At 46.7% G+C, this 26,270-nt stretch overlaps 1 protein-coding gene across 2 annotated transcripts in view; it reads left to right on the plus strand.

Moving 5' to 3' along the window:
- Window positions 1-26,270, plus strand: part of LOC119401293 (ras guanyl-releasing protein 3) — a 232,595-nt gene that overhangs the window by 54,732 nt on the left and 151,593 nt on the right. The window contains exons 10-15 of one of the 2 annotated variants that reach the window (XM_037667987.2): window positions 2,328-2,402; window positions 3,062-3,160; window positions 4,619-4,858; window positions 5,501-5,537; window positions 5,992-6,096; window positions 6,798-7,001. In XM_037667987.2, the coding sequence (XP_037523915.1) occupies window positions 2,328-2,402; window positions 3,062-3,160; window positions 4,619-4,858; window positions 5,501-5,537; window positions 5,992-6,096; window positions 6,798-6,997 (756 nt within the window). In that variant the 3' untranslated portion in view covers window positions 6,998-7,001. Of the gene's footprint in view, window positions 1-2,327; window positions 2,403-3,061; window positions 3,161-4,618; window positions 4,859-5,500; window positions 5,538-5,991; window positions 6,097-6,797; window positions 7,002-26,270 lie in introns of those variants that run through there. The other variant, XM_049418737.1, reaches the window with a different exon arrangement.

Below are 26,270 nucleotides of genomic sequence, written 5' to 3' on the forward strand. Positions count from 1 at the left end.
CACTTTTACAAGCACTGTTAAGCGCCACGCGGTAAATTTTACCGTCACGTTCCGCAATGTCAGGAGGTAGAAATGATGGCGGCTACATTTTCTGAAATCGTTAAATGCTGCGTGCGCTAGAACCGTTATTGCGCCGCGCGGATATGTCAAAAATTAAAAAAAAATGGCAGATCCCACGCCTTGTGGGAATCGGTTTCATGCGAATCAATAAGGGAGTAGTTGTCTACGCTGCATTTTTTAGCTTTCAGCCAAGCGTTCCGAGGTGCATCGACGTGATTTTGCAAGCGTAGTAGTTGTGTGCACATCGTGGCTTTACCAGGTACGTCGACTACAGTGGCGTTTAAAGTGTAACTTATGGACTGACGTAACGCCAGCACTCACTTTCTAGCACAGAGGTCAGTATTGTCGAAATGAAGTGCACTTGACGACGTCATGATCTCACAGGTAACTTTCATTAGCGTATTCCTCCGGAGTCGAGCAACGCTTGAATATAGCTTCCTGAATCATGGGAATACAAGTGTAATGTTTATTAAGCGGAGCCAACACTGGAACCACAATTACCGTTTATCCGGCAGGGCGCCTCTATCATAGAACATATGTAATCTTTATGGCTTTGTTCTAAAATTAGATAGCCAGCACTGCAAGCTCAATTGACGTTGCTCCGACATTACGCCTGCGTAGGGTCTTTTTCCAAAGCAGTTTAATGACGTGGCGTGGCTCTGTGGTAGGATACCTAACTGCCACACAGAATGCTTGGGTTCGATTCCTGCTGGGATCCTGATTTTTATACTTTGCATTCGTCGGGTCAGCGCTGTTGATGTCAGTTTTTCTTTGGACTCTGACATTTAAATTAAGCATGTGTGTTCTCGCCATTCCTGGGGAGATATAAACTGTCAATCACCTGTGGCACATACCCGCTTATACCCGCTTATACCGGGCACCGTGGTATACGGGTATGTGCCACACGTGTCTGGAGCAACAGGTATGACGTCGTACGCGACAGGATTTTCGCGTTATGCATGTCATGACCAGACAGTCATATTCGTCAAATCATCTTACCCTCCCATGCCAATTTTCGTCTACACCAAGCTGAGGAGGCGATCACGAGAGCACCCAGACGTAGGCGGATAGATAGATAGATAGATAGATAGATAGATAGATAGATAGATAGATAGATAGATAGATAGATAGATAGATAGATAGAAATGCTAAGAGTGCCTGGGGTTTGCTAAGAAATGCTTCGCATTTAATATACGTATGTAAGGTGAGAATACAGTAGGAAACGCATGGCTGTCATTCTCAAAGGGAAATTGTATATTATGTGCTGGCCAGTCAAATTCGCCCGCCTCCTTTACGTCATGGTGGAGGCCCCTTGAAGTATCGCCTTCCCTCGTTGCGTTGCAGCAGAAAGAAAGGCCGTTACATCGGTGTTTTGTACATGCTTGCTCCACTTATTGACTGGCCAGTTATCTCCGAGCGTATACTTCAGCTGAGTCTCCCTTTACTGCCCGCTATATCACATTATTCATTTGCATGAATGAACGAGGCAAATTTCGAGGACTCGTTTCTTTGACACAACCTTAATGAAAACCAGCAGATAATGAAGCCAAGGGAGTCATACAGGGGACATTAATTATACTGTTTCAACAGTATTGTAGTAATTTTGATGTCATTAAGATTGCTCATTTGCGCGACACACTGCACCTCTCAGACCCGTGAGCGACGCCAAGTTACCTTGGCCGCGAAACGACAAAGCAGTGAAATGACGCTCTCGCTCGTTCAACTCTTCAGCGGAACCAGTGCTGCAGTGTTCTACGTTTTATTGCCGTTGAGTGAACGTGCACTGCTCTCTCTCTCATGCGTACACTGTTAGGATTACAGTACCATGAGCGCGTGCGTACAGTATACCATATCATATGCACGTGTACTCTCTGTCAGAGTGTTTTAGTTTGTTACCGGATTACTGGAGCCGTAAACATGAGCGGCTCAAGTTGTGGCCTGGAGATCAATTACGCAAACACAGAACTGTTAATATGCATTAAGCAAGTCTATTCTACTTCAACGTTGCCGTAAGTTCTCGGTAGCACCATAACTACGATTGCGATGCTTTTTAATAAATTTCTATTTCTTCGACAAGAACTCTCATCACAGCGAAAACTGGTTTACAAAGCAATGTGATTATACGAAGCGTATGAAGAAGTCTCTACCATCGTCCTGTAACTCAGTTTCACGCAAAAAGCAATGCATGTACCATGACACCAGACCCGCTGAAGCTCACTATTTACACGACCATAAGTGACAAAGGTGGCCTTTTCTGTTGCTTGCAGCTCTCCCTAGACACCGCCTACACCGAAGACGAGATCTTCGAACTTTCTCTTGCCAGAGAGCCTAAGGCACCCATGGTATGTACCTTTACTTATCGCTTTGCAGCTCAGAATTGATTTTGCGAAAAGCTGTGTGCACTTTGCAAGGAAATGACATACGGGCGTAAGATGTCACTGTGTTCTCCATCTCGTCTGTAATTCTCTGCTAGTTAATTTTAGTTGTTCCGTTCATGTAAAGGCGGGAAAGTGTGGGGCCATTAATGTCGTTACTAACGCATTTAAGCTTTGTTTTGTTTTAACGCCACAGTGTACATTTATGTGAATGTTGACTATGTTTGTCTTGAACGATATGTTACGTATGTTACGTGTTATTTTAACATCACCGTGTATATACATACACGTTATTGTTGACTATATGTTCGTGACGGCTGTGTTATGTCTTTACGAGATAATTCATCTACATGATGCATGGCTTCAGAAATTCATGTAAGGAGACATAATTGATATGAGATAAGATTTAATATTGGAGCGTCACGGTGTTCTTCAAGTAGTATATTGAAAGTGATGCGTATTTACTGTGTTGGGAAATTTTGGACCCTGTATGTTCTATGTTTGACACCTCTAAGAGCTAAGGAGTAGCCGGCGTCTTACTTGTGCTCCAACATCTCCTTATATCATGTAGATAAACGAAAAGTCGTGCAATTGGGTATGACGTGCTCTTGTTCCGTCCTTTTCAGGTATCTCCGTCGAAGCCTCTCGCTATGGAATTTGCATCCAAAGTTCCGGAAGGAACTGATCTGGCTCTCGTTGAGAAACAGATCTGCGACATGGTGGAAGTAAGTCGAGCTGAAGCTTTTTTTATATCTACGAGTGAATGACATCTGCGATATCGTGATCTCGTAAGGCCATTGAAAAGGCGGCCGTGACATTGAACTGCTAAGCGCGAAGGCGCGGGTTCGTTGCCCCGGCCATGGTAGCCGCGGGCATCATTCCTATGGGGGCGAGATGCGAGTACACCCGTGTACTTGGGCTTAACTGCACATTAAAAAAATATAAAAGAAAGAAAGAAAAGAAAGAAACCGGTGGTCAATATGAATTCAGGACCTACACTATATGGCGTGCCTCGTAAGTATATTGTGGTTTCGTTACGTAAATCCCGAGAAGTGTAAATTTTAATTTAACGAAGCATAACGGCTTCAATTTGAATTCTAAAGGAACCTCAATCCCAGACTCGTCCTCCGCCTCATATGTATACAATTAGGCGGTCAATCATAAATGTCACCGCAGAACCTCGCAAACTGTTTATGCTTATGCCCGCCCGTCTCTCATTGCGTTCGAATTAACCTACTAAAGAAGAAACGCCGCGCTAGCATCTTCATATGCGACGACATCATGAGAACAGATATTGCACAGATGGCGGGTGCAGCTTATTTGACTTGCCTGTAGATGATGGTTGTTGTCGTTGTTGTTGTCTTCTGTGCATGGCTCATACCCAATGCAGGTGATTGGCCGAGTAACTGCGGCTGGAAAGAGAAGCACGTAATCGTCCTCATTATCACTTCGCTGTGTTTGCCCATCTAAGACAGAAAGCGTCGAAGAGAATAGCCATTAATTATTTATTAAAGTATAATAAGGAAAAAAAAACAAGTAGCTGCAGATCATAGCCGGGCCAATCTTCCTCATTCAATGAGGCCAATATACAGTGACGAAGGAAGACGACAGGACGTGCGCTTAAACGCATAAACGCATAAACACGATGGCTCTTTATGCATTCGTCATCGTATATTGCAGCGTAATCGCTGGCTGGTGGATGTTCTAGAATGTTCACATGACGCGTGTTATCTAATGAAAACTGCCGACAGTATTCTAAAAAAAAAAAATTCGCCTCGCGTCTTGTGCCGAACGAAAACTTGCTAACATTTGTAGTCTCTGAGCTACGCTAATCGGGAAAAGCGCTAACAAATGCGCGTGCCATTACTAGATCTAGCCACGATAGCGTTAATCATAGGTGTTATACAATCGCCTCTCACGCCCACGGCGTATTACGGGAACACCCTTGCAGTCGCCGGCGTTGTGTGTATGCTTACGCGTGTGATGTACAGCCGCATTCGACCCACTCTTCCGTGGTAGATATGGAGAATTCGTGAACACGGGGTGTCGTTGGAGCCGACGTTTCGACAAGCGAACTTGTCTTCCCTGAGGCTGCAAGTGCTAAGCAGTTGCAGCCTCGGGGAAGACAAGTCCGCTTGTTCCGTGGCAGGTGTCGCAACATTGGTCCTGTCGCAACACCGCAGGAGGTGTTCCACGAGTACGACACGGACCGCGACGGCTACCTGAGCCCCGAGGACGTGGCGGCGGTGACGGGCCGCTTTCCCGCTCTGCGCGGCCTGGTGCCCGAGGAGTGCCAGAGGAGGCTGCTGGGACGACACGACATCCGGCGGTTCCTGCTGCGCTCCAACTGGGCCATGTTCCGGCACGACTTCCACGAGACCACCTACTTCCGGCCAACCTTCTGCATACACTGCACCGGCCTGGTGAGCAGGACTTGTTGCTGGGCGTATCTTCGAGAAGCACCTAGACACCTGAGCACCACCAGCACAAGGAAATAGCGCCTTTTCTTGTGCTTCTTCTTTCTGCTTAGGCTTTTAGGTGTTTCTGGCTAGTACTCTTTCTCTTTAGGATGGAGGGTGCGCTTTCAGTTTTGAGTCACAAACAGTTGACGTGGACTCTGGCGTTTATGAAACGAGGTAACTGCGGACGGCGCCAATGACTTCTGTAAAAGCTCTTTGTCTTGACTGAGTGACCGTTTCTTTGAACACAAGATGGGGGGGGGGGGGGGGGGGAGTTGTCTCGTAAAATGTCGCAAAAGTGAAAGTATCGCCGAAAGTGATCCCCTGAGAATCCTGTGATAAATTAGTTGTGAAGAACTCCGATTCCCTCAAAAATCCGTCGTAACTTATACGTGTTCACAAATGACGGGCGTGCAGAGTCCCCAAATTAAGCGCGATGCCATCTATGAGTCGCTTATAAGCCACGTGCCTTAAGCATACCGGCGCATCGCGCGAGAAATTGAGTGATTGACATTTATGATGCCGCAGATATTGTTACTTTTTTTGCACCTCTAAAATTTCTGAAGGTTTAGCTGAGCCAGCAGTAATTAATTTTACTTTTTTCAGCTGTGGGGCCTGATCAAGCAAGGCTTCAAGTGTAAAAGTGAGTACGACGCAGCTCACTAATTGTTTATATATATGACCTTTTGCGTACGGATGTCGCGTGAGTGAAGTGTCCAAATGCGATACCTCGGTAGCGTTATGAAAACTGCATTTCTCGTTTACATTGCATAAACCAGATCGATAAGTTTTTTGTAGTCAGTGTGTATATCAGCGTCAGAGCGTCGCTTTGCTCTCGCTGGAACGCTATGTTTCAAGTGGGACAATAAGCACATTACATTAGCTGCGTTTTCCTGCAGTAATCTTTCATGCATCTCAGTGTATTATCAGAAATCGTAGAACCAGTGTCGTTTTGCCATTTGTGTTAGTGCGGAAGTGCTCTCCATTTCGTTCGTATCATATTTTTATGCACCGCACGTTTTTTTCGCAATTCACCGTAGTTGAAAGGCGCCATAGTACGTCTTCGAGTCATGGAGTGCCTCTTTTTGTTGTTGCAGAGTGCGGTATCAACGCGCACAAGCACTGCCGAGAGCAAGTGCTCGCCGAGTGCCGGCCACTCACGCCGCAGGGTCCAGTGAGGAGCTCTTCCTTCTCCTCCACAGGTACGCTCACTCTTGCCAGGCTTCTCTCTCTCGTGGGTTTGAAAAATCCTTGAACAGGGGTTGTCGCTGGAGCCTACGTTTCGACAAGCAGACTTGTCCTTATCAAGGCAGCAAATGCAATACTGCTGCATTTTAAGTGTTACAGTTTGAGTGTCACAGAGGGTATGACATGCTGTCGAATATTGCTTTTAAGTGTGTAGCACTTTAGGGGCCCGCCTTGTCGCCCATCCACCGTCTCGTGTCGCATGATCACGCAGTGGTCAACACGGGCCTAAAACGAGGCTAACAATGTTCAGAATCAGCGCAAGATAAACTAACAAGGTTTAAACCAATGTAAACTGCCGAAATAACCAAGAATTAATCGCAATTATTTACCTAAAATCGCGAAAAACGCTTCTGAGACATCCGGCTGAGACCCGCGCCGCGCAAGAGAGGACGCCACCGCCTCTACAAGCGCGCGATTGCCAAGGGAATCGCTGGGTTGCCCATGCTACGCACTTCCTCAGGTTGAACGCTAGTGGAGCTGCATTAAGCGCAGGATTTAGATCTACGCCAAGACCTACGCAAGAACAACACTAGCGTAGGATTTAGAATTACACCAGGGCCTACACAAGAACGACATTAGCGCTATTTTCTTTGTTGTCCAAGTTTCATGAGATTTGGATCTTTCTTAAGCTTGCCTCACGCCTTGGTTGTCGCAGAGTGGAGCGTGCCGAGGCCAAGCCGCCACCACCATCAGCAGCAGCAGCAGCAACAGCAGCAGCCGAGGCGCTTCAAACAGAGCCGCTCGGAGAGCGAGTCGGCGCCGCTGGTCCATCGGACCTCCGACACGCGCTGGAAGTCGGAGGACGGCAGATCGACGGCGACCCATTCGTACGGCCAGACGGTGCGAAACACGTGATTGATGTTGGTCACGTGATGGGACACCGCGGGAGGACTCCTTGCCCCCCCTTTGTCCCATCTGAGTCTTGTGTCTCCCCCATGATGGACATTTTGCAACGTGTGAGTTTGTTCTTCGTACCTGCGACGAGGGAACGCCATTCGGGCGCCCCCACCGAACGCTGCCGCTTCGACCGCTGTGCTCGCCAAACACCTCGGGGTTTACGACGCGGCCCGAGCAAGCAATTCCAGTTAACCGAGCGCCACGGGAGCTGATCCAAGAGTGCCACACCCCTCCGCAGCTGGTGAAAAAATAAGGTAGACGTGTGGCTTATAGTGCCGCGAGATTCAACTTGCCTATCGTTTGGATCGGCTGCTGCTCCTTTCGGGGGCTACACGAATAACGCTCTCATGCCAACTGCGGCAGCAACGGCGTTCTTTGGCTCTTTGCTGTAGCATGTACTTTTGCTAGTAGTCGGTACCATGAACCTGTTGTTGCTAAGCCTTCACCTTTCATACTTTCCCCCCTTTCGTTTCCTTCATCGGTGGTACAGCAGAAACTGTCAAGAGTCCATTTTACTTTTTACTTATTCCTACGGCTTGCAGAATGTGTGGTGCCCTTTAGGTCGGCTCCTACCGCGCCTGGTTGGCCTAGCGTGTGCACGAAGGGCCTGTTCTTTTAAGCCGAGCTGTTTGGTGAGCACGTGCTATGACTACATAATACTGTCAGTAGGCTACAAATGTTATTGCGGCAGAGGAAGCGTCTGCTCCTGACCATGCCTCACGGATATGCGAGCAGACTATCCGCAGCCATGTTTGTATAAGGAAGGCGTTTTTAAATCTATGTAACAGTAATCACGTTGACGGGACCTGTAACACTTCAAATGAAGGCGTGTCGTCGGATCGCGCCGAAAGCGTCACTTTGTCCTCACCGTTCGGGGACGAACTAGTTTTGCGCCTGCGTTCTTTGCGCTGTTGTACATACTCTTGTCGTGATATGTGTGTTGGCATCCCCCTTTTAACTCATCACAGCCGTGAGACGGGCATCGTCTTAAGAGTGCGTGTATTGTTCGCTCCTCTTTCCACTGCCGCGATTGTCGCTGACGAACGTTGGTATGTGAATTGGCATCGCTAAGCGCGATGAACTTTCAGAACTTTGAGCATACTTTGAGCATACTAGCATGCTGTGATGCTACCCTCAATCTTCGTGCCAGCTGTGGTAGATGTACTAATCCCGAAAGAGGCTGCTTCCTCAGCTCGTCTCACCACTGTTGAATCTGTAGCTGGCTGTTTATTGTTTCACAAACTTCCAACGGACTGCCCAGACACGTGGCGGCTACTAGAGAGTTCTAGCTTGTCCATAAAGTTCTTTGTTCTTGCGGGTTACGGGGCTACGGGTTGGGTCCGTAAACGTGAGCGGCTGGGTTACTGACGCCATCTAGCGGCGATAGATCAATTACGCCAACAAAGAACGGTTAACACGCAGTAAGCAAGTGTATCCTACTTCACGGCTTGTGTTTCGACAGTGGCGCAAGCGCGATGACGTTGGCTTTTAAATACTTTTTTTAAATAATTATAACTCATGGAAGACGAAAACGTGTCTTAAAGCATTGCGGTTAGACGAAGTGTCTCAGGAAAATCGCCACTCGGGCGGATTGGTAAACATCTTGAATGGGCAAACGAGAACACAAGCAGCACTTGTTCTGCCCGTTCAAGATGTTCGAAGTGTTAAGATGTCGCTGACCATCGTCCTGGCCACCCGGTATTACGCAAGCGCCATTGCGTATACCAGACACGCTAAAACTCTCTATTTTTTTTTTTTTTTTGCCGTCTCGTGAAGTCATTAATCGCGACCATCCCCGTATGTGAATAATCGTTACCGGTCTCGTTAAAAGTGCGGTCTTTCCGGCGTGTCTAAATCGAGTCTTCATCGATCATTTCCTCGCGAAGATTTGCACTGCGAGCGCTCTCGTTCTTTTTTCTTTTTGTCTTTCTCGCTTACCGCGACAGCCAGACTCTTTTCATCGTAGTCACTGCGGCTATCAGTCCTGTCGCACATAACTCAACTCGAGCTCTCTCTACAGATTTTGCCACCGGAAATCGGTTCGTTTCTACTGGTTTTTCTGCAGCTGTTCGATAGTCTGGTCAGGAATATTCCTCACTATGGAAGCTCGGCTGACATATCCGAGTCCTTGCTTTGTAGGGACGCTAAAGAGCAGTGTCAAATTAGGCCCTGCTAGTAAATCACGCTTCTGCAGCATCGATCATAACGACCAGTGGATTGATAAGCCATAAAAGAACCGTATCTATACTTGCCGAGTCGATAAAATATGCGTAGTTACTTGGCGACATCACCACGGAGTTCGAGTCGATCTGAAGCCCTAATATTCGCATAGGAAGTATGTGTAAATCCTCGTCGACGAAGTGGTCCTGTTAGCGCAGATGTTCCGTCCCAATATTCAGAAACTGAAAAATTTTGCTTCGCCTTTCTCCACTAAGTGAGCTGTCTCTTCCAAGTAAAGAAAAAAAAGAGAGTCGTAGCGAGATAAGCTGTAAGATGATGTGTTTGCATAGCTCTTTAGCGTCCCTTTGCTGGAGAACGCCATCGAAATAGAAACAACACAAAATTAGGCAGCAAGCATGCAGTGGTCTCAGGAGTTTCGACGATGAGAGTTAGCTGAATACAGGCGAGAGCTTACTCGTGATACATGGCACCTTCGACTCTTTTGCACTTTCTTTTTCCTTTCCCCTGGAGGTTCTCACGGGGACCTTCGCATTACATTTCGCATCCTATCGTGCAGTGCTCACTTAACCAGCCTGGTCGTATAAGAACGCAGATCCTGAATCATTGCATGTGACGAGTTTCTTTCCAGTCTGTTTGCGTGTGGTATAGCATTTTTTTAAAATAATATCTGCTTTGCGGCTTCCACGGCTCTCTGTGCATGAAATAGAGAACTGCCTTTTTTTTTTTCGCGACCTCATGAAATGAAGGCGCCCACTGTGTCAATTTGAGCCTTCATTTGCTTTCCCAGGGCTCTAAACATAAGTAGTTTCTATTAAAAAAGCATAAACGTAAACACATTTTCAGCACTCCGCTACAGCGCACTACGAGTGCAGTGCTGAGTTTATGTACCTGGTAGTGTCTTCAAATTGTATGTGTAATGGCTGCTCTGCGCGACGGAAGTGCACTGTACGGGTGTGACGTCACTTAGCTCTTGGATGTTTTATGGCGCTTTTCATATGGCGTTTTTCACTGCTCGATCTGGAGCGGGTTAGAAAGTTCCACTGGTCGTTCACGATGAACTCCGCACCACGACGCTGTCGATTGCTACGCCGTAGGGTGCCTTGATGCGCGTTTTGTCCGCTACTCTACCGCGTTGGGAACAGGACAAAAAGCATACGTCACTTCCGTTCGGCGACTTTTGTTGCCGTGGGAATGTACAGAGCGGAAGTCGGGCATAGCTTCAGGAACATGCTTGTGTGACGTGTGCGTAAAGAACCACGTATATGATTTCGTGCGGAGCAATCCACTGTCAGATGCGGATTGATGCAAGCCGAGTGCTAGTTCCACGATCTTGGAGGTAGCTCCGGATCTACCAATGAAGAACTCCACTCTAGTAGCGTCAGTGCAGTCGTTCGCCCAGCAGCGAAAACCATAGACTCAGGTGCCATTTTTTTTCATCGAAGTTACAGACTACAGACGCGGCTAATCGATACGCACTGTCCGGTACTTTACACTTAGCACTATATCAAACGGAACAGTTTTTTCTGCGCTGAATAAGGGAAACCGTGTCCAGACCGGTCAAGTCACTTCCAGCGTTGTCGGGAATATGCTCAGGCCTTTCTCTTCAAACACCAATCCTAGTTTCTCTCTCTCGAGATCATTTTTGACAACATGTAGGGAAAGAAGGTAGTTGCGCCTTTGATAGTTAATACTGTTGTCTCTTTTATTCCGTTTTGAATAGGGAACAAAGAGAAGTGCACGTGTTTTTAGACAGCACAATGCGCACACACTTATTCAGCCGGTAGTTTTCCAGAATACTTATAATGGTAAACTTAAGAACGCCTCACCAACAGATGGCTGGTAAAGCATCAGAAATGCACACGAAAAAATGCATCGTCTTTTTTTTTTCTTCACAAGTTCTATACTCTGCGATGCTAAGTGAATACCGTGCTCGATTGCCAAAAAAAAAAAAAAAAAGCGGGGTTTGTGAATGCTCCATGTACCTGGAAAAAACTCACGAAAGCTCTCTTATCAGTGTTTATCTTAACTCAGCCGAATTGTTACCAAGCACTTCTGACACTGCACGTATGATTTTACGCGTTGGAAGTTAGCTTAAAAAGAGCAGCCTATGTCCATTACATGAAGACTACATTTACAAGGTTTCTTTTTCTTGGAATCTTGGTCTATTGTTATCGGCATTTCCTTACTTCCGCAGCTCAAATGTCACACACATATATATATTTTTTTGTGCGTTGAGTTGTCCTGAGGTCTGTCTTGCAGTTTACGAAACCTGAAGCCAAGATGTGAAAGCTTTGTATTTGTGCAATATTTTGCACTGAAGAATCGCCTTTATATGTCCCGGTCATGTTCGCGTTACCTTGTCCGTTTTTTTTCGCAGGAGCAAAACTTAATGAGAATTTTCGCCGAAATAGTAGAGAAGCAGTTGCACGTCAAATATGACTTTCATTGAGAGCCGACCCATCATTAACAAATATTTCAAGGAAAGTTCTGACGTACATTCGCTAATTTGCAACTTTTTATAATCTACACGCTGTTGCATGCACTAAAGCCTTTTCAAGGGGCAACGCACACTTATTTTTCTTGTCATTTACAATTGTATTCATGAAAGAAAATGTGATGACAGCCGAATGAATGCTGCCGAAACCACTGATAGTGAAGTGTGTGCGGGTGATCCTAGCGGGGCAGTCTACTTGCACCCCAACAGCTCTGGGTCATATGGCCTTAGCAGAAACGTCATTTGTGACGTCATACCTGATGTCGTCATACGTGCACGTTGCTGTCGACACTGGCACTAGTGACGCCGGCAAAATAGTGAGAACCGCGCAGCGGCACGGCGTGGGTTACTAACCCCCCAGGGACACGTGCTAAACACTGACTCTGGGAAAACAGGCATACTTGTGCAACGAATGATATGCACGGCGGTGGTATGACGTCAGATGGGACGTTCTTGCTCGGGGCACGTGACCCGTAGCTGTTGAGGTGCAATCAGACTCTCCCGATCCTTGCGTTTGTTTTAGATGCTCAGGGAATCGGACTTGTTTTTAGAGACTACAAATAAAAAAGATTTACGGCTGATGTTTCTCGTTAGAATCGCGTGTGTAGCAATATATATTTTTTTCTCCACAGTTTGATCATTTTGATTACAAACCGATAGGCGTGCTTCTCAGGCGTACGTGATTATTCTTTTACGGGACCACATACGTCGTTTTAAATTACCACATCATGCATGGGCGTCGGCGGGATATGTCTTGGGGCTGGGGGGAGGGGGGGGGGGGGGAGTTGCAAGGCGGGCTGGTTGGCATGGCATGTTTTTGACAACTATGGTATCGCAAAGAAACAGGACGCAAGAAAGACAACGAAGGGACACACACAGCGCTAAGGGGGAGGGAAGTGCCCCTCGTGCAACCCCACTGCCGACGCCCATGACCTCATGTATGAGTATTTAGCTGAATATGGTTCAGGTAGTTCGCGGAACTGTGAATCGTCTCGTCGCGATTTGCGACCTAAACATTCCACCAGAATCATTCGCTGTTCAGCTGACCACATTTTTTTGTTACTGTGCGCTTAAAATACGAGTGTAAAAACTTGCATTTACGAAGTCAAAAATTATCGCTATCTTTCCGACGGGTGCCGTCTTGCACATTTACGAAAGGGCTCTTGTGACTGCCGAAGTGGATTCCATTGTGTGAAATCGAAGAAGCCTTACGCCTGGACATTTCCGAACGGCAAGGACACTGCTGTGCTTGTCGCCTCAGAGAAGATTCGGAAAATGTCGATGTCAGTTTTGAAGGAAAGTGTTTGATATCGTCTTGTAAATCGCATTACATTATAATTACTCAAAATGTAACCCTTACAATCATGCACTGATGATTGTAAGGGTTATACTTACCACTTCTTACTTGCACATTTCTTGAAGTGCAAGTCCCCCGAATCCAACAAATTCCACTCTACGGTTGGAGTTCAATTTTCGAAATGCTAGGGGATGCATTCACAAGATAAATCTGCGGAAAGGTCCTAAGAATGTTTCGTTCCAAATCACTGTCCCTGATACCCTCTCAACTATTCGCGTGTAGGGCCTGTCATTGTATTTTCAATATACGTTTCAACGTTAAGTGTCAGGCTTAAAGAGTTCATAAAAAAGAAATGAGTTAGTCTCCGAACAGGCTGTCCGACCTTCGATAAAGTAATTTGTTCTCATGATAAAAATAAGTAAATGTCCCCACGTTGGAACTACAGCCGATCTCAGGCGCCCTAACTCTAGCTCACCCAGTTCGCAGTGCGTTTCCATATGGCTGCTCGTGCGTCATGTTGAGAGATACTGTCTCTTCTGCATCCGTGGTTTCACTTTACCAAACCTGACGCACTCGCGCAGTGCTCTTGTAAAACTTTCTTTATTTATTGTGATCTTTCTTTGCGGGCACACCTCGACACAGCCCCTCTTTTCATGCTTTGCCGCACATCCTGCGCCTATCGAGCTTTTTGCTAGAAGACTACACGTCTCAGTGTATCGCGCATTCGAGACAAAAAGAAAAAACAAACAAATAACAATTTTAAATCAAATATGTGATTGAGCTAGAAATGAAGGAAGACAATGACTTTGTAACTATACATACGCTTAGGTACTTGCGACGACTTGATAAAATGTACATTTTATCAAGTGTTCACAAGTACCTAAGTCGTCACTCGTACATACGAGTGAATGTTTGAGCTGTTAATCAAGTGTGGACTTCAGACTACACACAGATGTTGCATTGCATTCATTTCGTATAAATGTTCAAGTGTTACCTTGCTCCGTTTTTGCGCGTGTGACACTTAAAAAAAGAAGGAAGGAAGGGGGACAAGACATCAACGAACACGACATTTCCGCTTTTGTTGTAGCTTGCGAGTAATTACGTACTCTCAGGATTAGCGTGACTTTCGTGACGTGGTTCGTGACGCCAGCGTGTTGGGTAATCGCTTCAGGGAAGGTGAACCACTTTTGGACCTCCTCTCGAAAGGTACCGCAGTACCGACGCGGCGCGCACTTGTTCTCAGTTTATGCTGGCAGCATCAAGAGTGTCCCTATTTAATTGCGCAGCACACATTGTATAAATGCGTTTAATGACACGGCTAAGCGTCCAATTGGCAAGGGGAGCGCGAAAATTTTCAATCCAGAGCCACGGCGCTTTCGTACGTACTATAACGTTAACGAGAGATGACCACGAGCGTACTTGATTGGATGTATCGGTGTACCGAATCTTCCGGCATTCGGGAACATGAAAAAGACTTCACAAAGTGCGAACTTCCCGTGGGTCGATTGCCGATGGCGTCTTTTGATCTCATACCGAGAGTTGTTTATGCGCTCCAGTTATAAGAGTTAAAATATCTTCTAAATAAACCGATACAGTAGCTGCTTGAAAACATGTAGGTGTAAACAATGAAGGCGTCATCTGTTGTTGGACTCGTCAGCTGTAAAAATATGCCCCCACTTATTAGCGCCATGGTGCAAGGTGCCTCGTCGCTCACATAGCTGTCAATTTATTTGAACCTAACACCTTATGTGGTGAGACATCGACAACTTGATCGGGTATCGTGCTGTGTTAGAGCGAGACTAGAGCCGAACAGAACCTCCTTCAATATTACATCTTTAGCGTTTTAGAACGGACCCTCGGATCACGTGTGATACTGTTAAATATATATTGTCCGAAAAAGGGCATGCGTCACCCGCGTCACCGTCCCGTGACACGGGCCCCAGCGACATAAGCTTCTCACGGTTGGGTCGCGAAGAATGTTATTTCGTCAGCTGGTGGTACCGTCGCCACCCGCTGTAATTTTCGAGGGCAGTCTTCCATGACGAATCGAGCTCGAGGTATCGATGTGAGCGCACGCGATCACGAAGTTCCCCGCGCACGACTGGAGGCTGCGCCATTCTACTGCCGGCGAATGACGTCATATTGCCTTCTTGCAGCCATTCGAACTGTAAAGGTTCGTTCACTCCTGCGATTAGCACTGGTCGCGCGACCATTTGCTGCTTGTGACCAAAAAGCGATTGGGATGGTGTCACCGTTGCCCGGAATTGAATCCGCGACCTCTTGTTTAGCACAGGCGTCGCAGCACTCTCTCGCGGTATGCTCCGGTAGCTGTTCTGCTTTCCTGAATCGGATCTGAGAATATGACAGCAATCGCCGGCGGTGAAATGTCCATACTGATCCTCAAGTAATACACACTGGGCACTTTCGATCGCGATCGGGCCCGATCCGCATCGCGTTTCTTGATCACGATTCGCTTCTTGGCGCAAGCTGCAGAAGAAAGCCAGTAATGAGAGAGAAATGCGGTACCGATCGGGCTCGATCTCCATCGAAAATGCACACTGGTATTGGGTATATAGCGCGTGCGTATCAGGGCTCTGCCTCCAGCGTTCACAGACTACATCTGTAGAGGCGAGCTAGAAAAAAAAAGTGTGGTGGCCCTTCTTTCTCGTGTTGCGAAGGCAGTCGGCGAAAAATATCTGTCTGTCCAACTCTGTGGCAGCAAACGCATCCGTAACCTTCTCTTGACAGACACTGCATTTGTACTGAAGGTGCGTGATACCGCAAGCTTACATTCGCGGTCCTTAAAGGAGTACTGACACACACACACACACACACACACACACACACACACACACACACACACACACACACACACACACACACACACACACACACACACACACACACACACACACACACACACACACACACACACACACACACACACACACACACACACACATATATATATATATATATATATATATATATATAGTCGTAGTCGTATTATCTTTCCCTGAGGCTTAGCCTGCGTGCAGGATAATGCCCAGCAAATGGAAAAATTTTGAAAACATGAGATACACTAATATGCCTGCACTAAGGTTGGTTTCGGAATGTCAGACCACACGTCATCATGACGTAATGACAAAGGGCTAAACATGCTGACTTTGTGCATCAATAAGCCTGGGTACGGTGTCGCTTATAGCAATAATAATAATAAAAAAACATGGCTGATCCCTCCGTCATAGGAATCGGTATAACACGAAAGTTAAACGTGTCTCCACAGAAGTAGTGCTTATTGTGTAGTGATATATGAGAGCTTGTACAATGTCTATTCGTGTTTGGCAGCTATAGCACCGTTTGACGTGGATGGACCCATGTTGACAGCATGTCTCTATCGCGACGACTAATGCCCATGATCATTATTAAACCGTTGTGGTAGCTGACGATGTGAACATATATTTGGACACAACGAATCGTGAATCCCGCGTAAGGATGATATCAACAAGCTCATAATCAACACTGATACCCCGTATGCACTTCTTCAAAGCGTCGTCAATTAAGGAGAGAAACGGCACGGTGTGCGCTTTCTAGCAATGGGTAGCCGACGCCTGTGCTCATGCATACATAACACACACTGCGCTTCAGCAACACGGGAGGTAGAGGTTCGTAGCCTGAGCCGCAAACGCGTGCGTTCCGCTGGCCTCTGTCTCGCAGGCGCGGCTCCCGCTCCACCAAGGCACGACATTTGCCCGTCGAAATCGCGTCCTTTCTGCAACGCATATTGCAGCAGTTTTGTTAGTCAGTGCTCTCACAACTGAAGCAGTCGGCCGCGGAGAAATCCCGTTGCTGCACGTGGAAGCTGCACTACTCCGATGAGCCGACGCACGCTAACACGAAGCCAAAGGCAAAGAACGTAACTGCGTCAAGCGTGCCTCGGCGACGCCAGCGCGGCCAGTCTACCTCTCTGGTATCGAGACGCTTTAACCATTACCTCCGATATTGCGTGCAATCTCGGAGGAAACGCTAGTAAGTGTCGATCGTGAAGCATTACTTCTTTTCACACCTCACAGACGGCGGCACCGCCCCGCTCCGCCCGCCGTGAAAGAGAATGTGTGAAAGATATAAGGCGCGTTCGCGCCGTGTGTGGCATCTCCCGACTTAGCTTACTCGGTAGAGCGTCGGGCGCTTGCCGTCGCGGCCGCAACGTCGTGGGTTCGATTCCCAGCGGGGTATATTTTTCTTGGTTTTTTTCTTTCTCACCCGTTGGCGTCCATTTTATAACGTCATATCCGTGACGGATGTACTTGGTGGACCCCGGCATAAAACACTTTCGTGTTAAAAAGAAGTAAATGTATGCTGGGCCTTTTTGTGGCCCAGTGGTCAGGGTGACCTCTCGATTCAGTGTATTGTGGAGTCACGTCAGAACCGAAATCGAATACTGAATTCTGATATCGAAATCGAATGAATTTGCACAAACAAGTACTGTAGTAAATTATCAAGACCACCCTGGCGATTACTAGTACTTCTGAAACGTTAAAAAGTTCGAACTTTACTCACTGCAAGGTTTATTACTTTTTATTTCTAAAATACCCCTTAAAGTTATTAAGTAAGGTGTTACAGAAGGAGATCGAACCTCTTCGCGATTTTCATTAAAGATTATTACCTCTCTCTCTCTCGAAGGGTCAGCAAAACACGTTGTCGTGTATTTGTTACAATAAATGGTAAACATAAACTGGTAAACCGAAATGTTTAGAAATACGAAAAAAAAACATATAAGAATAACAAATACATAAATAAAATAACATATCCCGACCCAGCCATGTGTATATAAGGCTCTAATGAATAGTAATGACAATGACATAGTGATGCGTTAGTTAATACAGTTTATATACTCTCGCAAACCACAAAAAGGATATAACTCAATCGAAATGCCTAGTCAGTAATAAAAAAGTACATGTGCGCTAAATAAGACGAATAAGATGGCTTAAATGACAAAGAAAGAAAGAAACAAACAAACAACAAAAGCAAGTTGAAAATGGGATGTCAGTACTTCTTTAAGAACAGCTGTTAAATGAGGCACGGTTTTTTTCTCTCTGTATTCTCGCAGAATGGTCGGTCATGAAGCCGATGGTGCTACACAGTGCCAAAACAAAACAAAACAAAACACACACACACCCATTAGTTTTGGCAAGCCCCAATAAAGCGCCCTTATTCCCTTCGTTGCAGAGACAGAAGGGCCGACAGACACTCGCAATTTCGTGATTGTCGTACTCGGACGCAGTCACTGAGAAGCGACCACATCAATCTATCTTTCTCTTCTGTACCTACACTCGTATAAGGAGTAACACTTGCATGTCTATGTATAAAGTTTATTGTATTACGTGCCAGGTAGACTGTATACATCACTCTGTATATTGCCATGTTTTTTTCTTCAGGGAGCCGCACCTTAGGTGCTGCCCGCGAAGTGGCCATTTAACACAACTGCGCACGACAGGGAGGACGTGCTTGAAGGGACACTGAAGTCTTAAATCAGTCCTGACTCACTTGGTGGCGCCTAGGCGGAGACTCAACATTGCACGCTTAGATAAGTAAATACGAGCCACACTTCTATGGATATCGTTATCTTTCAGGCCAGATTATACGCTCCAGAGATTAGCCACGTCACATATCCCAAATGTGTAGGTAGATTGACGGGGCGAGCTCCAAAATTAACGTACCAGCCGGAATGTTCGGTGATGTCACATAGTCGGACGGCAATCCGCCTTTTCTTTCACGATGCCACGGCGCATGCGCTCTTCCCCTAGCGGAAATGTCGCGAAGCACCTCTTGATTTCGGAGGCTTTCTTTCTGGCGATGCCGGTTGTCCCGGCGCCTACCAAAGCGGCAGAGGGTAGAACAGGAAAATGGAAAAAGCGGATTGGCGGATGCTGGTGAATCGTTTGTAAGAAAGAAGTGACATTACGTCTGGAATGTACTTAGAATTCAATCTCACGTGTTGTTCCGTAGAAAAACCAGAGTTAAAAAGAAAAGCACGCAGGACACTGAAGGTGTGATGTCAAGGTGATAACTGTCGTGTGAGGAAGGTTCAGTTTGGGATATTTAAGGTCCCGAACACCGTTGGGCTGGGCTGCAAGTTGATTTCGACCACATGAGGCTCTTTAACGCGTACCTATGTGTCCGAGTGCTTTTGTATGCAACGACTGGGAATCGAACCCGGGATTTCGTGGCCAGCAGCATAACGACATGACGGCGAGTTGGTGAAGGTAATTTCAACTGTGACAATCTGCCTTCGAAACAGAATACTTCCGCGAGTGAGCGAAAAGCGGATCGGTATCCCTTCAGTGTCTTCGGCCACTCGGGTTTTGAGTGAAGGGCTGTTTTGTAAGCGTGGTGTGCTCCCACAACGTCTTACCTCTCTGCCGTGGTGCCAATGGCGCACGTCGTATCTATGTCCCAACCCTGGACCACTAGTTCTCTTCGCCTTGCACCGCCATCCACAATCGTTCTTTTTTAAAAACTACATCCTTACTCTCACCCCTTGTCCAATGATATGTATTTTTTCTACGCTGTTTGTCATGACTCGTAACGTGGGACACTTGCGCAGGGCCGAGAGGAACTCGTCGCGTGAATTCTATCGGCAATCAGCGAAAACATGAGACGACCGCAGGCGGTATACATTTCCGCAGATGGTTTGCGATTGCATGCTGTGTTCTTTGATGTTAATAAATTAACTCTCGTATCTGATACGGTGCGAGGTGAACTCAACGGCACTTCGCTTTGCGTTTGAGAAGTTTGTACGATTTCGTGTGAGTGTTTAGTCGTGGCCTCCGCGATAAGCTCTCGGAGTCCACGATTTAGCTGACATCACCTCGAAGCGACTCCACCTAGGGTAAGTCTGCCTAGAAAGCGAGTTCACCCGCTTAATAAGGATCGATGACTGCGTCGTTACGCTGAATGAAACGTGGCCATTAAAGCGTGTCAGGAAAATGGGGATTCCTCCGCTGCTGTAATCTCCGCCACCTGGCGGCATTGCACGGAACCGATTTACAGTATTCTCTGTCTATGCGCTTCGAGTTGTCGATTAATTCCCCCTCGCACTGCCAATTGCTAGCTACGTTAGCTCAATTGGTAGAGCGACCGCGCAGGAAAGGCGTTGGTCCCGCGTTCGATCACTCGACCAGGATGAATTTTTGGCTGTGAAGCTTTATTTCCGAGAAATCCGTATCGCTTTCCTAGTGGCATCGTGCCCTTTTTGTGAGAGTTTGTCTAAAAGGCGGCTTCCATATATCGGCTTTGCAGTTCGAAACATATCGAACGCCGAGCTCACGTTTTACGAGTCATGCAGGCACGTGCAACGGTAAACACCATGTGTTGACACTGCTATACCCATATGTATACCTTTTTTATTTTTTTTCTCGCGCTGCGATTGTCCAGTTGTATTGCGTATAATTTTGCACATAGTGCCCATCCGTGCGGTAACACGTTGTTCTAGTCTCGATTCTTGTGAGTGCTGTCCTCCAATATTCGCTGCACCGGGCATGGTCAAATGCTCCTCGTCTCTTCTTGCTCTGCTTCTATAGATGCTGCAATTACGACTGCGCTCGTCCGATGGATTTCTTCCGCCAGAATAATTCTATCGTCAACTTTGAGGGAGTGCAGTTTGAGCGAGACTTTGTCGCCGTACAGGTCCAGTGTTTTTTTTTTTTTTTTTTTTTGCATAGTTTGGGCCCCCCGGCGAAAAGTCGCCACGCACATCTTCTCACGCTCACCCAGCTTCTCCAGGTCACAGCTCCAGGGCTTAGATGGTGGCTGCGCCTTCGCACTGTTCGCGACTACACAGTGACGTTGGGCTTAAACACTGTTGCTCGCTGTTGCAAGATGGAGAGTCTGCACCTCAACAGCTGGGGGCCACGTGACCGAAGCATAAACGTCACTTATGAGGTCACTGGTAGAGCGGCACGTTTCTGTCGACTCTGGCTCTGGTGATTCTGGCTAGATAGTGAGAACCATAGGCGTATGCAGGATTCCCATAAGGGGGGGGGGGGGATTTTGATCGCAGTCCCTCCCCTACCAGCGTCCTAAATGTCGAATCCAAAAGACGTGATTCACAACGGGTGAAAAAAAAGAATAAAAATGAATTTGGGCTGGTTGGTTCATGATTACCAGTAGAAAAACAGCGCTAGAAAGACGTGACGAAGAACGTACGCATACCACGGCGCTGTGGTCTGTGTCCTTTCTTCGTCGCGTCTTTTCAGCGCTGTTTTTCTACTGAAAAATGAAGCGGCGGCGTGCTTCTCACAATGGCCTGCCTGTGGTCCCTGGCTTTCCGGGATCAAAGATGGGAAGTGAACAGTTCTTGGAATGCAGGGGTCTTCGGCCGCCATTGTCGTCGAAAACCTACACTTTAAACAATGGCGGGACATGTCCGACTTAGTGAACGTATGCGGACTGACTAGGCGCCCCGCCCCCTCTTGGGTCATTAGGTGGGAAGGGGAAGGGGGGAGCCCCCCAATAACACCACTGACACTGGGAAAGTAGCGATATGTATGCAACTCCAGGCAGAACCTTTCCTTTTAATTTAAATTTTGGTGGTGGTATGATGTCATACGTCACGTTGCTGCCCTCCGAGCTGTTGCTGTTAGACTCTCCCGTTTCAAGCTTGATAAGTGAATGGTAAGCGACTGCAGTGGCTTCTGCAATCACCGGGGCAGAATGGCTCGCGTGTTATACAGTGTTGTTGTGCACGTGTCCTTTGGTTGAACTGTTGTTCTGCGTCCCGCACGGGCGTCTGAAGGTCGCGTCTGCACTGCAGTCCGCCACGCGCCATTCAGGTCAGAGCCCCGTGAGGCGAGCAAGATTGTTGGTCGCAATTACCGTGCCATAAGCACTTTGCGCGCTAGGGTTATGTTACGGCGCAGAAACACAGCGAGAAGTTCGCGTGCCTGTATTTCTCAGGAGGCTGTTTCGCACCGCACACACGTATCGGAGAAGTGTGGTCGGCAGTGTTTCTTCCCGGTTTGCTACTTGCCCTGTTAAAAGCGTAAATGTTTTCTTGAATGTATTGTTAAAGAGAGTTGTGAACAGTGTATACGTTCTGGTGATACGACTTGCGATCGATTTTCCCTTTTCACTCAGTGCGAATTGCAACCACGTAAGTGTATAAATGTAGTTTAACTGCTACGGGATTCAACATCCAGCGCTGCTGACCACGCAATAGTGCTCGTGCATGTAAACGAACGCGAGATTGTTCCTTGTATGTGAAGTGGAACAGAGCCGGTTCTTAACACTTGTCCATGGTACATCGCCCAGGTCTGCTGCGGAGAAATGGCGGTCTCTGTTTCATTGATGAGTCTGTATATGTGCGGCTTCAAGGAATGCTGTCCGTTGTGCTTCTATACATTAGTGATTGGAGTTATCTAGTGTCTTTGTCTATAGCTTGTACAATCGTCGACAGTCTAACTGAGAGCAAATGCGACAGACATGCTTCGGTGTCCCATTCTACTATCGTGTAATTCCGCGCAGACATAAGACTGCTTGCGCTCCATCTCAGTAGTTTCTCCCCAAATGCAACTAGGGTGATCAGCCACACGTTTGGCCAGTAGATTGTGGTACTCGCATAACCAAACAATTATTCAGCAGTTCAGGCTGGCGGTAATGTCATTGCGTGGACGGTCGCTTTATTCCGTCTAATCTTGTCTTTGTTAAACGTGCATCTAGAATGAGGTAGATACGAAAGCTTCGCGCTTCTCTAATGGATTCATTTGCAGATACACACAAACACTTTACACGAGGTTAGATGAATCAGTCTGCCTTCAGAAGCGATTGCCGCAGCTGACTGTCATACCCAAATTATGTTACTCTGCGAAGCCTGTATACCACCTCGGGATATGGCAGTCTTTATCGAATCTTAAGTTAGTCCTCTTATAACCACGTTATGAGTTACGCCCACTTGTGTATGAAAACATTTTCTTTACGAGGGGCGTTATGCTGTATCGCGCACAAAATCTTAGCCCCATCTATGGTTTTCCTGGATACGCATGTAGGCAGATGTGCTAGTGCTACTGTCGCACCTTGTCCAGGTTCTGTGCTAGTAAATGATTTGATTGACGTCGCCATACAGACGATGAGCAGAGGACGATGTTCGGATGACTGGCCCTACGGGAAACCACTGTGACGGAGTATAGCCGAGCACCACGTAACTACCGTAGCAGCCCATAACTCGCAGTATGAAGCAAAAAGCGTTGTACAGCGCTCGTATTTGCTTAGGTGTGTCTGTGCCGGAGAACTGAAAGCAGAACGCCAGTCGAGCCCCTTTCTTTTCTTATTCGTTACGCAAGACCTGCACAGACATATCCGACTATGGTACCTGAAAAAAAAGCAGTTTTACACGACTGTACTTAAGCAAACACGTTGTTGTTTATCGTGGTCCAACAGCTTCGAAGACTACATTGATTACCTGTAGAAACGTGTGTGGATTAAACAAAGAATCGCAAGGAAGCAGCTGTGGTTATTTCGAGGCGTGTATTCTTGCGCGTCGTCGCAAATACACAACAGTGGAATGAAGGGAAGGAACCGTTTGCTTCGTGTTTTCATCGACGTGTTGTGTTGTATACTTGATGGTGGTGTTTTCATTCGCGCCGTAGTCAGAATTGTGTCCGGTATTTTTATGTGGTTACTGTACACTGATGTACATATCTTGTGAGGGTATAGCTAACTACTGCATTCCTTGTTAAGTTTAAACAGAAACGTGTGGCTCGCGAACGCCTCATACGTGTGTCGTCACTTGCTATGGGAGCCGTACACTTAACGTAGCGAGTTGAGGAAATTTCGCTTATGCAGTGTGGCGAAAATACAAGGAAAGGACTGAAATTAGTTACGTCACACTGGCATTCAGGTGACGAGGTTTCGGCGCGAAGTTATAAAATAAAACATTGACCCTTATTTTCTATTCTCATAATGAACCTGCAACGGCGTCGATAAGGACAATAGAGTTATCAAATAATATTGACCAGTGTAAAATTTATTGTGTAACGCATTTAAGCTGTTCTTGACGGTTGGGAGGCACGTGACCATTGCGACGAGCTCTGCTCTTGAATATTAATAATTGAAAAACACTTTTACTGTACTGCTGGGTAAGCAAACTAACGTGCAGGGAAAATGTAAAATTATGCTTAAAATATAAGGCTCCAAATTTGATTATGTTACCTTTGCAGTAAACAATCTCGAAAATATTTTCCCGCTTCAGCATTTTCTCCTGACACAAGAACTGCGCTACGAATAGGGCGTGTCTTTAGTTGACGACATTTTAAAGACACGTGACCTGATTTTGGTCATCACACGGATGAGTGTTCGTGAGACTCATGGTACTGCATCAGGGCGTTGACTGGACACATAACGCCATATGCCCTAGTTTCTTCAGCGTTCATATTTTACGTTGTGGTCTGGAAATGTATGTCGAGTGCATTGTTTCAGTGATGTCAGTGCATCCCATTAAAGATTTGTTCTTTAAAGATACTGCGAAGGTGTTCATTTCTCACTTTCGGCTTATGACGACCCAAGGATGTCTAAACGAAAATGCTGGAGCGAAAATTACGTCTCGAAAGATAATCCAGACTCCACCATCTTACAATGGGCACAATAAAACGTTAGCTTACAGCGAAGGAAAACTAACGATATCCTCACACGCCCTATACGTTTAAGGCAACTAATTCTCCCGGATAGGTACTGCTCAACGTGTCTCTTTGCGTTACTGGTTTCCACAGAAAGCCTCAGTCTTGGCAGAAAGATCCCGTTACCAATACTTATCCGGACGCATTACTTTCGTTGGGAACAGCGATCTCTTATTTTATAATTAACCAAGCACTTACATTAGCAATAAAAACACTGTCATTTAACGAAGGCATAAAACGAGAAGGTTATGTTTTGGAGGTAAACTGAAGGCGAATGCTGGCTTCACATTTGCTGCTAAGAAGTTGCGGGAGCTTCCACTACAGCATTTTTTTTAAAACCTCCTCAACGTTGTTAGACGTTCCGCGCATCTGGCCATACCGTCGTGAGTGCGCCATTCCACCCACCTCTGTGTAACTTCCAGCGCCGATGCGTTTACCTGTTGACGAGTCCGAACTCATGGGCGCACACCACTTCGGTCCCTCTCTGGATACTCGCATGGCACTTTCCTGTGGGATGGCGCCAGGATTTTTTTCCTTGTTGGGGAGAAGTGCGCCTACAGTGATTGAGGTTCTGTGCATACGACATGAACAATTCACCTGCTTAGCGGCAAGAATTCGGAACTTCTGCAGCTGCACAACTCGTATGTTACGACATATTATCTACCGTGATAAATAATTGGGAAATGGAAAGGTAGGAAGCCAGGAAAACTGTCACCTAAAAGGTTGTCACGGGAATATAAGTTGACTGAACGCCATGTCAAAAATCACAATTTCTAACGAAACCATTAGCGGTGCCTCCACACTAAGATGATGTGCATTGGATTTTGTGTAGGCTCTATGTTCTGAGTATTATCGTATCCCCCCAGTTGAGAACAGTCTCTAATTATACATTCTCTATTCTTATATTTGTATTCTAATTGTCGTTTTGGACTGCTCCCAACATCCCGTGACACGACTTTCGACCAATGAGCGTTGGCGTACACATCGTCTGAACAGTCAGGGCTGTCCGGAATGCCACAGTTTAGCTGCGTTTTCTCGCTAATTTTTTGTTAGCTGAGCTGGGACACTGGAGGGTGCTCACAATGTTAGCGCCTTCCCTTTTGTGGCCTGCGCAAAACCCAGTGGCGTTCGATAATACGATCTTTTTGAAGTCGTAAAACCTGTTTAATGACGCGCCCCTTGTAGTGTTAGCCTGTCGCTTCGTCTGAGCACCTCAACGAAAGACGAAAGAATTCCTCAACAAGCTGAAATTTCGCTGTCCAGTTCAGCGCCACAGATATTCAGCGTCATTATATCGGCATGGCCGACGACCCTTCATGGTATACGCATTGCCAAAATCAGGTAAGTACTTGAATGGTAAGTTCTTGAAACAGAAATATATTTCTAAACACGAAACGCAACAGTGGATTTAAAACGGCCCTCTGAGCCTTTCAGTTTCCAACTGTACCTTTGCATTGAATAAGTATGCTTTCCTGAAGTACCACCGTTGGCGTGCAGCAGTACCATACACTTTGTGTCACAAAAACGCCTCGCCACTAACTTTTTGAACACGGTATGACCAGCATCTGATTGCGCGGTGTACTTCAG

The sequence above is a fragment of the Rhipicephalus sanguineus genome, chromosome 8 (assembly GCF_013339695.2).
Source record: "Rhipicephalus sanguineus isolate Rsan-2018 chromosome 8, BIME_Rsan_1.4, whole genome shotgun sequence".
Lineage (NCBI taxonomy): Eukaryota > Metazoa > Arthropoda > Arachnida > Ixodida > Ixodidae > Rhipicephalus > Rhipicephalus sanguineus.